This window comes from Dicentrarchus labrax, unplaced genomic scaffold (assembly GCF_905237075.1).
Source record: "Dicentrarchus labrax unplaced genomic scaffold, dlabrax2021, whole genome shotgun sequence".
In the NCBI taxonomy this organism is placed as follows: domain Eukaryota; kingdom Metazoa; phylum Chordata; class Actinopteri; family Moronidae; genus Dicentrarchus; species Dicentrarchus labrax.
The window spans coordinates 17,227,858-17,240,064 of NW_026136715.1; the positions used below are offsets into that span (position 1 = coordinate 17,227,858).

General features: G+C 44.3%; 1 protein-coding gene across 5 annotated transcripts in view; it reads left to right on the plus strand.

Moving 5' to 3' along the window:
* Window positions 1-1,710: 1,710 nt before the first annotated feature.
* The window catches only part of samd11 (sterile alpha motif domain containing 11), a 52,223-nt gene continuing 41,726 nt past the window's right edge, over window positions 1,711-12,207 (plus strand). Inside the window, exons 1-2 of one of the 5 annotated variants that reach the window (XM_051424237.1) lie at window positions 1,711-2,900; window positions 4,057-4,148. In XM_051424237.1, coding sequence (XP_051280197.1) covers window positions 2,201-2,900; window positions 4,057-4,148 — 792 coding nt within the window. In that variant the 5' untranslated portion in view covers window positions 1,711-2,200. Of the gene's footprint in view, window positions 2,901-3,025; window positions 3,180-3,673; window positions 3,947-4,056; window positions 4,149-12,207 lie in introns of those variants that run through there. The other 4 variants (XM_051424238.1, XM_051424239.1, XM_051424241.1 and 1 more) reach the window with 4 other exon arrangements.

Genomic DNA, 12,207 nt, shown 5'->3' on the forward strand with positions numbered 1-12,207 from the left:
ACTTCCCTGAAACGGCTTTCTAAACATACAGCATAAATGTCAGCAGCCCATGATTTATGTCAGTCCTACCGCTTGGTGTACTCACCAACATGTGGGAAGTGACATTATTGTTTAGTTGAAAAATGTGCCTTTCAATTTCATTTTTCAGACTGTGTTTACTTTAAAGGTAACTATTGGACAAGTGATTTCAGGTCACCCCCTTTTTTTCTGTAGTTGTGTGTATGAACTCTGTTTTGGTCTCTTACTGATCCACAAACCCACTAATTCCATTACATTTCCTTCAGACATCACAGCTCCAAAAAGGAAAAATGTTGGATCTACGGTCCGTCACCGTCTTTGGTGAGGTAGCTGGCATGTGTTTTTGTAAATGTCTGCTGTGTGTTTGCCTGCCTGGTCCTGGCTGTAGGCATTATACCATTTCTGGCCAAACTGTGGTCTCTGGCCTTCCCGTGCACTGCTTCCGCCTGCGGTGTGGCGTGCCTCCTTCCTGTGTGTGTCAGAGGCAGTTTGGCCTGATTTATAGGCCCCTGACACACAGCGCTTTGGACCCCACCTCTGCTGCTGGAATGGCTATCCCATGTGTTGGTGGTGGATCCACCTGGGTGGTTCTCCACTGATGGGGGTCAGATGTGGCCCTGCTCACGAGCTTCAGGAGCTCGGGGGAACATGCCCTGTAGACAGTGTGGAGAGAAAGAGCTCTCAGAAAAGCAGCTTCCAGGCAGAGGAAGTTTTTACTTCAGTTAAAGCAGCAAGCTCACAGCAAAAGTTGCACATATCTCGATGATCTGTTCTTTTGAACTGAGCTCCACCTGCTTGCAACCCAAAATTAAAAAGAACATCGATAAGGGTTCGATTTTGGTTAAGTTTTAACTTTGCACGTTGATAAAGGTTAAGCTAAAATGTTGGTCCGAGGTCACAAATCAAAAGTTTCAAAGTTAAAATTATCCGTTTTTGTAATACAACATCACACACACACACACACACACACACACACACACACACACACACACACACACATATATAAAACAGCTTTTAAGTTTAAGTACAGCTTTAAGTAAGTTATTTCAAGGAGGGGGTTTAACACTGACAGCTCTGTACACACTGTTGAACAGTTTTAGTGCTGGCTCACTGAAGCGGCCACAGCAGGTGAGTGTAAGTTTGAGGGTGAGATGGTGTCACAGTAGGTTGAGTATAACAAATAGATGGCTCAATTTAGACACACAAGGAGAACATAAAAACCGGCCAGTGAGTTGACTGTCATGGGTTGATGTGGTGGCCTATGACGTCTGTTATCACCTCTGTGTGTCTGATTAAAGTCTGCTGCTAGCGTTTGGCTTTAAAATGATTATATATGATGGAGTTATTAATTTAAGTGGAATTTCTTTGATGTAGAAACTATTGGTCTAAAAGGTGCCTGATTTAGGTCTGGTATTATTGGACCTTAAAATGATCATAAATCATATCATTTGAGAGGAAACTGTTAATATAAATGTAGGCAGTGTTGTTGGTTGTCGTAAATATGAAGGCACAGCTGTTAAGATTAGAAGTTAGATTCAGTGGCTTGCTCATGCTCACTAATGACGGTTCCTCCATTTTACGCACTGAAGCGCCGTCCCTCTCAGTCCCCCCTCCTCTCCGCGGCTCTCGCTGAGCCTCCGCTGTTTAAATGGGCCAAGTTGAGAATCGGCGGAGAGTGCAAATCTTGTTTGGTCTGGGTCTGTGAACTTCAGCGTGACTTCAACGACATACACAGGGGTTAAAAACAACTCTTTCCAAACTTTCAACTGTATTAATGTTGCGCAAATACTACTCAGGAATATCAAGCCCGATATGTTTGGCTTATGTTTCTGATTAATGCCATATGCCACATTGGTTTAAGGAACAGGATTAATGTACTATTTCTTTTTTTATTGCCTTCACTGGCTGTGAAATTGTATATTGGCCAGATTAAAGCTCCCCGGTATTGAATCGATGTGCCGTTGTTTTTTTTTTTTTTTTAAAGATTGCACAGCCGATTCACGATTTTGACTTTACTCAGTGAATATTACAAAAAAAGAATCTCTTACTTCTAACTACCCCAAAGGCAAAGAAATAAGAGACACGACATAGCTGCGTGTGGTAATGATCACCGTAGGTAGCATAATGTCCGGGGCTCAGGGCTAGCCAGCATGTCAGGTATTAACAGAGCGAGCGTGATTAAATGTGGGAGGTAGGAGCTGTGAGGCTGGCGGAGAGCGCTGCTGCCGCTGCGAGCTGGAAACTACTGAATGGGAATCTATCCGGCAACTTCACCAGACCGCTGTCTCACGGCGACACGGGGGCTCTGCGTAAAACCAAGCGGCGCGTCTCCAAGTCTGGGTCAGCCCCGCTCACAGACGGAGAGGACGCTCAAGTTGGATCGGACGAGCAGCTTTTCACTTGTTACCGGCGCTCGGCTCCCTCTAACATGCCTGCCATCAAAAAGGAGAGGCTGGATGGAGACGATATGGCATTGACTGCGTTCAACCAGTCCGAATACCTGGCCCCTTTAAATGCCACCGCGATCCCCGTGGTGACCCCGCATCCGCCGCCCTACGACCATATTTTCGCCCATCACCGCGCGTACTTGGGGCTCCACGACTCGGCGCTGCATCACCAGCACCTCCACCATCACACGGACGACTTAATGCTGGAGAGGTTCTCCTCCATCCCCGACTTTCAGCCCTTCTTCGACAACGGGGAGCCGTGCATCGAGGTGGAGTGCGGCGAAAACAAGGCTTTGCTTTATATCAATAAATTGTGTCAAGGCAGTAAGGGACCCTCAATTAAATACAGGGGCGAGTGGCTTACCCCCAATGAGTTCCAGTTTGTCAGTGGACGAGAGACTGCCAAAGATTGGAAACGGAGTATAAGACACAAAGGTAAGAACAACATCTCGGTTCGGTTGGTAGAGAGGGGGCACCTCCATCATCAATAAAACACTTTTAGACGCTGCTTATTTTCTGGGCACAAAACTTAGTCTGGCGGTTCGGTGCCGAGTTTTGGAGTGAAAGGGTTACAGCAGTCAGTGCGTAAGGAGACAGATGAGAAAAGGCGCATATCCTCAACATACCCGCCGAGGCTTTGACACAGAGTTCGGGCTGCGAGCACAAACCACACCGGGGCGCTTGGAGTAGGCTGCACCGGGACCGAGGTGAAAAGTTAAGACATAGATAATTCAATATGTGACAGTTCAAATATGTCTTTTTCCTCATTAGGGTGGTGAATCGCTCTGTTGAGTGCAGCTGCATGGCTGGTGACACTTTTACGCATCGCGTGGCTGCTTTTAAAGCGATTATTTTTTTTAAATTAGCGTTTTGTTTCTCCATTCAACGTTACAATCGGTGTGGATTTGTGCCTATTTCAACCAAATATGACTAAATATAACGTGTATAGCTGCTTTTATGCATAAACGTATTTTATATGTTTTTGTTAGATTGTCAACATCCTTGACAGCATCAATCTGGGCTACTGTTCCGGTATATTTTATGTTGAGAGTTGAGATTTATAGTATTTTTATGCAATAACTACGCATGGTGCGCTCACCCCATCACCGCACACACACACACACACACACACACACACACACACACACACACACACACAAGGTTACTCAGGCAGAACTGACACGCGTTAAGATGTGTGGGGGGAGGATGTCGCCCCCAGGTCAGAAATGGTAGCCTAATAGTTTAATATACCGATTCTTATAGACAGATGACAGTAGGCTGCTGTCTCTCTAGCTCATCACACTGGACTATTGGTAGAATTAAACTTCATGGCAAAAATGTTGAGAGATGAGTCAAGTTTGACTGCAGGGGCTGACTCCTTCAGATATATTTCCTGCGTTTATTGGTTGATTTTTGGAGAGATTTGTCTTTAAAACTTTGAGTCCTGAGATGATGGGATGAAGAACAGGGCCCATTCTCGAGCAAGTTGATTATTCTTTATCACATGCAGTGTCATGGAGGAGTTCACTGGCTGGACAATGTGGTTGGTACTATTTTTTACTAAATGTGTTTCTCTCTTTTATTTTTTCAGGGAAAAGTCTCAAGACTCTTATGTCCAAAGGAATCTTACAGGTGCACCCTCCAATCTGTGATTGTCCTGGTTGTCGAATTTCATCTCCAGTGGTAAGAATACTTCTTCTCATCTTCTGTCACACTGGTGTTACTGCTGCACCGTCTTTCTGTGTGGAGTCAATGTGTTAACTAGGAGAAACTATGAGAATATGTAGGGTTAAAAGATGCTGGGTTGTTCACTGTTTCTCAAAGAGCACAATGCACAGAGTTGGAAGACATTGATATAGTACAAATATTTGTTTTAAGAGACTAGAGGTTTTTTGTTGTTATGATATATTCTTTCGTAGTTAAGTAATACAGATGTTTTTGATGGTTTTTGCTCAGTTAAATGCTTGTGCTTGCTTGGCTGTTATACCAAGTCAAGTCAATTTATTTAGAAATGCCTTTATATAGCCCAAAAACACAATCTGTTCCCACGGTACTAATATTTAGTCTTTTTATTTATTTTTTCCTCATAGACCATATAGCCCATAATTTCGTTTAGTTTAGCTTGGACTGGGCATACCGATGTTTTAATGGGATATTTTTGTCAGCTCTACAGACACAAAACAGCAGTGTGTATGAGTGTTTATTGGAGCATTGTCTTTCTTTGTAACCTTGATGGCGAACGACCCTACAGGCACACATGTCAACTTTGATGGTAATTTTTCTCAGCGTTAATATCAAATTCACTTTCACTGCTGCAGAGTATGAAACAGCCTTTTATTCAGAAGCATTGAGCTGTTGAGTCTGTTCAGTTTGACGTTAGGTGTCGTTGGTCGGCTCTTCTGCCCCATTGAATCATTTTCCTCACCTGGCTGTTGAACTTTTGTTTGCCTTGTGCTTCCCTCCGGGCTCGGCCAGGGGCACGATGCCAAACCTTGAGGCCTTGCAGGTGTGTCACGATTACAGCATCACCACTGTGTGTGTGTGTGTGTGTGTGTGTGTGTGTGTGTGTGTGTGTGTGTGTGTGTGTTTGTCTGAGTGGGTGTGTGTGTGTGTCAGCTTTGAGCAAGCACACTGCCGGCTCACCGTCGCCAAATCTGTTCACACAGGTGCAGTGGGTGTGTGTGTGTGTGTGTGTGTGTGTGTGTGTGTGTGTGTGTGTGTTTTTATCACCACAGAGCGCATCTGTCGTCGCTCCCAAGCACTAATCTTGAGGGAAGGGTGTAAGAGGCTTAGCGAGCTACTGAGCGTGGCTACTGCTGATTATTGTGTGCGAGGCACGCAAGGCAAAGGCGGTTTAGATAAGCCGGAGGTGTTTGAGTGATACAGGTAAACTGGTGACATTTTTCACAGCCAAGAATGAAGACCTGTACCCCTAACACATAGGGTTCAGCCAAAATGAATTACCTGAGGGCGGTAGGGGGCAGAGAAAACAGACAGTAGAAATGTTCATGTCTTATTTTTTTACAGACAGATTTGAGAATCCGAGCGTGTTTGCTTATGTTTAGGCTTATTACAGATATCAGTGTGATTGGCTTTTGGCTTGCAAGGACTTGTACAGTTTCACTTCAATTACAACTGTGACGGAGTAAAACTTTATTGACGTAAGCAGGGATATGAGAGCCTTAAGGTTGTTGTTGTAGCCTACTCTCCCTCTCTGTCTCTCCCTTTCCTTCCTGGCGGTGAAGCCTGAAGTCTAACCCACCAAGTGAATACCACCGTGACACTTTCGCGCACACACACACACACACACACACACACACACACACACACACACTCACACACTCACACACACACACACACACACACACACACACACACACACACACACACACACACTAAGTATGTTGGCAGTTCCATGCGAGGCGGTGAGGGTTAGGCGGAGGAGGGAAGGCAGCGGGACTTGTATGGCCTGTACTGGCGTCTCCCTCTCTCCCCACTGACTCCCCTCAGGGCATGGCAGCCAGCACTCCCTCACTGATGAGCTCTCTCTCTCTCTCTCTCTCTCTCTCTCACTTACAGACACACACACAGTGCACGCTATATGCCTGCCTACTGACACAAATTACCTCATGCAGTCATTTATTTTGAAAGTTTGACGGCTGAACTTTGAGTGATCTTGTTTCGCTATAGGCATGAGGCAAACGATCATAAAAAAAGAAAAGTGCAGCAGCTGGTGGGAAGACTTTTCACCTGCCTGCTCAGAACTCGTGGAAGTTAATTTGCTGTGTCGGCCCGGGCACAAGCTGTTTATAACGACAGGACACAAACTGAACTGTTGTTACACTCAACAGTTCTGAATTTAAATGTGGTGATAATATTGTTTCTCCACACTCTAAAATTAAATCAGTGTGTGATTGATATTCTGTTAATAACTAGCTGTAAAGGTGTGTTAGCTTTCTTTTAAACCTGTTACTGTGTGATGATCAGGTGCTTAAATTATTTCTCTCTTTTGGCACCTTTAAGTTGTCAGATGCTGCTTATTTTGTGTGTCTGGGACCATGTTTCATTATTTTTCATGTATAGAATGTAATACTAAAGAAGTTTATTATTTATGTTGGTGTTTTAGTCTGCAGTTAGTTTGTATCTGTGTCTTTATGCGTGCGTGTCTGTGATTATTTGTACACCCGCAATGGCTGGCTTACTTGTCTGTTTGCTGTGTGTGCGCGTGTGTGTGTGTGTGTGTGTCTTTCCTCCTGGGAGAGCTGGGCTTCCTCTGCTCTGTTATTTCAGCGGAACTGGCGGAGGCCGGGAGGAAATTACACTCCCCTCCTCCGGCTCGTAAAGACCTCCTCCAATCAAGGGCTCCTCTTGCAAGTGGAATTATCACACACACACACACACACACACATGCTCACACGCATCTACGCACAAACACAGACATACACACTTTTGCCTATAACTTAAAGTCATTCTCATTCCGTTTTCATAATGCCATTTCCAATAGGGTTAATGGGGAAAAGATAATTAAAATTAAAGTGTGCCATATTGAGTGAAATAATAGAAGTTGAGCTGTTATATGATGTGGAGTCGACTTCATAGATCAACTACTGACTGTACACTGCTTCTGGTTTATGTTTTGTGTGTTTGTGCACGTGCTTGCATATGTGTTGCTGAGGCTACGTCGCTATGGTAACACCAGAATCGGTCATTGGCCCAGAAGTGTGCAGCAACTGTGGTCGTGTTGAGAGTATTTGTGCACTTCTGTGTGTGTGTCTCCCTCTCTCTGTGTATTGGACAAATTAGAGATTAAGTGAGACTCTAATGATCTGTTCATTCACCACGGGTCTTAATCTCGTGTACAGAGATCAATATGAATTGGAATGTGTGTCACAAATATAGAAATACAGTAACATTCATATAAACATCTGCAAAAACGCTTCTGTGCCTCTTGTGTCAAATTAGCATTTAGCTTCTACTTCGGCAAGATGGCAGAGACTACTAGAGAGCTTGATTGTATGTGGTTGCATGTATGTAAGTACATGCTGTAAGCTTGTGTTGTGTTTATTTGCTCACTATATGACTGGATGTATGTGTATTTGGGTGTGGACGCTGTTAACAGGCAGCTAAAATAAGATGGAGCATCTGTCGATCAGCCAAATGCGGTTTATCACGACAAAGCCAACGGCGATATTTCTAAAACCCTCCTACCAACAGCTGTGTGTGTGTGTGTGTGTGTGTGTGTGTGTGTGTGTGTGTGTGTGTGTGTGTGTGCGTGTGTGCGCAAAAGTGTGTTTGTTGCTCGACATGTGATTTCCTCTTATAGTTGCAGGCTTGCTCTGTCACATTAGGCCTTTGCAGACAGTACTGTCCTTGCATAGTTTTACTGTCATACATCAATCAATACACTCAAACAAGCATACACATTGTTTATATGCACAGGATTACTAGGAAGTCAGTTAATTAACATTGTACAGTTATATGTACAGTATTTCTAGATCCAATTATTTCGTTTTTATTAAGTTTGTGTGGGTGTAAGAAAGCTCTGAATATGTTGATCATCATAATCTGTATACATGACACTGTATTTAAACAAAGGTAAACAAAGTCTGTTGTTTACTCATTTTGTTTATTTCTAAAAATGTGCTAAAAAGTCACGCAGGTAAAGCCTAAACTTTTCAACAAGATTACATTTTGAGAGCATAAATGAGAGTTATCTGAGTTAATCTTGGTTTTCCCTCCCCAATATGAATTCATCAGATTACCTATACCATTATTTCATTAATGGTAAGTTGTGTGTGACTTGTCCAAACCTCAGCAAAGGGGATGTTCACACATCAAAGAGGAGTAGTTTTAATGGTGTGGCAGTATATTTAGTTTGTTGTTTCAGTGCAAATAGTTGCTTTATATGCACTGAAACAACAAACTAAATATACTGCCACACCATTAAAACTACTCCTCTTTGGCAACTGTTTTAATTATTAATTAAAGCTGCAAGCAGCGTTGGGCGGGACCTCGCACTCCACGCAACTCGGGGTGCACTGCGGACGCGTTGCGTGCCGTCGTAACACGTGCGGACCACAACACGAAAATGTCACGTACATCAACTCAAAATCGCCACGCAGCGCTTACCAGCTGTTGCTGGAAGGTGGCGCTATTGCTATATCTTAATATTGTCATGTAGACAAGTTCAGGGTGGGACTGTTGTAACACACGTGAAGTTTCATTGAGATTGGACCACGTACGCTGAAGTTATGAGGACGTGTTCAGGGCGAGACTGTTACAGAATATATGAAGTTCACTGGAGATTGGACATTGCACACTGAAGTTATGAGTGGCATTTCATGGCGAATCCGCTGAATTTGACAAGTCGTCACTGGCACGGTCATTTCACGTAACGCAGCTCAAAATCGCCACGCAGCGCTTACTTCCTGTTGCCAGTAGGTGGCGCTATCACTATGTCTGAATATTGTCATGTAGACGTGTTCAGGGTGGGACTGTTATCAAACACGTGAAGTTTCATTGAGATTGGATCATGAACGCTGAAGTTACGAGGACGTGTTCAGGGTGGGACTGTACACTGAAGTTGAGTACTATCTGTTTATGGTGAATGGTCGAAATTCAACGCAACGCCACGGGCACGCCGTTTGACGGAATGTCGTAAATAGCACAACTTTTAATCATGAATGTCTTTAGATTGTGCTGATTAAATTGGAAGTTGATCCGATAAATTCCCTAGGAGGAGTTCGTTCAAATACAAGGCGAAAAATCACAGAAAATGAGCACGGAATGCAAAATCGCTGACTTTGATGCCAAGCCACGGACACGCCGTTTGACGGAATGTCGTAAATAGCACAACTTTTAATCATGAATGTCTTTAGATTGTGCTGATTAAATCTGAAGTAGATCCGATAAATTGCCTAGGAGGAGTTCGTTCAAATACAACGCGAAAAATCACAGAAAATGGCCAAAAAACTCTAAACGGCTGACTTTGATGCCACGCCACGGACACGCCCTTCAACGTACATGCACAAATAGCACAACCTTTAATCAGCACCATTTTTGGACTGTACTCACACATTTTGAAGCAGATCTGATAAATTCCCTAGGAGGAGTTCGTTCAAATACAACGCGAAAAGTTCGCGAAAGTGAAAATGAAAATCAAATGGCCGACTTCCTGTGGGGTTTGGGGTATGGGTCCAAGAGGCTTTTTTGTACGTCCCAGCATGTTACACCTGCCTACCGAGTTTCGTACATATCGGTGAAACGTGGCGCCGGGGCTTCTGTTTTTTATCCTGTAGGGGCGCTACACAAATGACGAACACGATTTTTGGTATGTGAGCTTCAGGCACTACTCTACACATGCCCTGTGAATTTCATATTCATAACTATTACGGTATTCGCACAGTGATTTTTCATGCCAAAGAGCGCCACCTAGTGGCGTATTTAGTTTTTCCTTTTTAAGGGAGCCTCAGGGAGCCAGGGGAAAGCATCATACCAAGTTTCATCTTAATCACACATACCGTTGTAGAGATATAAAGTTCTTCATTTTAAAGAGCGCCACCTAGTGGCAATGGCCTGAAATTGTGCACGATGCTTAAGGAAGACATGTTGAACTGTGGACCCGAGTTTTGTGTCAATCGGACATACCAATGTGGGGAAATGGTCCACTTCCTTTTTTGACGAAAAATCTACAGGAAGTTGGAATTTTATAGCATGCTTATTTTTTAAATTTCAAAAGGTTCCAATTACTTTTTTGCCAGGGCGGTCCCCAGGTGCTAGGTGAAAAATTTGTGCGAATCGGACAAAGCGTGTAGGAGGAACCCGAAAAAGTAGTTAAAGGACATTTCGCGCTCTAGAAAAAAAAATTTCTAGGCGGAAGTGGGCGGGGCTTATATGGGGAGATTCAGCTCCATTCACCGAACGCGTGGATATAAGTTTTTTGAATGTGCGACAAAAGATGCAGAAGTTATTAGCCTAAACGCATTTTTTATGATAGTAGCGCCACCTAGTGGCAGACCCAAAAGCGACACATGTAAACTCCCCATTTTCACCAGACCTGAATACTTTGCCAAATAAAATTGACTTTTCGTATATGTTCAGGGGGGCAAAATCGCAGTCAATGGGGGCTAAAAATAATAATAAGAAACGGAGCAAATACAATAGGGACCATGCCTCGCTGTCTGGCTCGGTCCCTAATTATTGTCAGGATGAAATATTCAACACGAGAAAAAACATCAGTTGAATTTACCAACCACAACTTCAACCTCGCCTCCGCTTCCCCTGTGTTTGTGCGGGGAGAGAAAGGCTCGTTACCTGTCCGTAAAGCTCCCCTGCAGCAGCCTCAGTGGGCCTATCCAAACACAGAGAGAGAGAATAACGGAGGAGGAAGGAGAGAAAGAAACTAGAGGGAAATGGGCGAGTGAGAGGCACGCTGGCACGCTTGACTGCACCGCCACTGACCTCCCAGCGCTGCCCCAGCAGCACTCCCCCGCCCCGACACCCCCATCGCCTCCTCCCCCCCACGTCGCCGCCTCTCGCCCTCTGTGCACCTCTCTCCCTCCCCCTACTGCTCCCCCATCCCCCTCCCCTTGCCCTGTGCCGCTCCACTGGGCTGCAACTGCCCGCTCGGCTCAGCGCGTGGGGGCCGAGGGTGCAGGAGAGCATGAGTGTGCGTGTGTGTGTGTGTGTGTGCAATGGTGGTGGTGGTGGTGGTTGGGGGGGGGGACGCATGCCTGTCCGCCCTACAGTGCTTTCTCACTTTTTTTCTCTTTCTCTCACACGGCCTTGAACAAACAAGTGTTGCCTAAAGTCTGTACATAAACCACACACACACACACACACACACACACACACACACACACACACACACACACACACACACATACACACACATTATCAGTTATCCAGAATCTGATTTATTTTGGTACATTTGCAAGGAGTTTTATTGGATCAGGTTTGTGCCTGATTTCGTGGCAACATCAAACCAGAATCTTAAAGGAAACATGTACCATTACCTGAGTCAAAATATCTTCCTCTAACTAAAATGTATCTTCAAACTGTAGCATGTAGTGGGATCTCTAGTGTTTTTAATAATATATTAATATGTATCTTTAATATGTAGGTAGAGTGTGGAGAAACATTCCCTGTGGCTGGAGATGCTGTCCATACTCCATTCGCTTTTGAAAAATGAAACATTTGGTGTGTCACATCTATGACAAAATTATATATTGCATATGAATCTAACACAGAGGTAGCAAAAACTGCAGTTCTTTGAATGGCCACTTGAGGCCGGCTGCAGAAGTGAGTCAATTTCCATAAGGCACCATATTAAAATGCTTTTACTTTACAGCAGAAATAAACATGTTCACAGCGGTTTCGGCCTCTATAGCTAAATTCCCCATTCATCTGTACGTGGGGTGAATTTCTGAATTTCTGGTGAGTTTCAATTATATTAAGGCTAAAACGTACGCATAATTAAGGTCACGGCTGCTTTGAGTGACAGGTCGGTGCCATCACAGGTGGCTGTTTTCAATTAACAGGCTTCATTGAGCCCGCCTCAGCTCCACCCACGCTCCCCGTCTTTGCCCATTAGCAAAGACGGGAGCCGATGGAGATGGTGACGGCCAGAGCTTCACAGTGGCTCTTCAGAAACCTATGGGTGACATCACAGAGACTACATCCATTTTTAATAATACAGCCTATGGATTAGTGTTCATGTTACTTGGTTGGTTGATATTTTCAC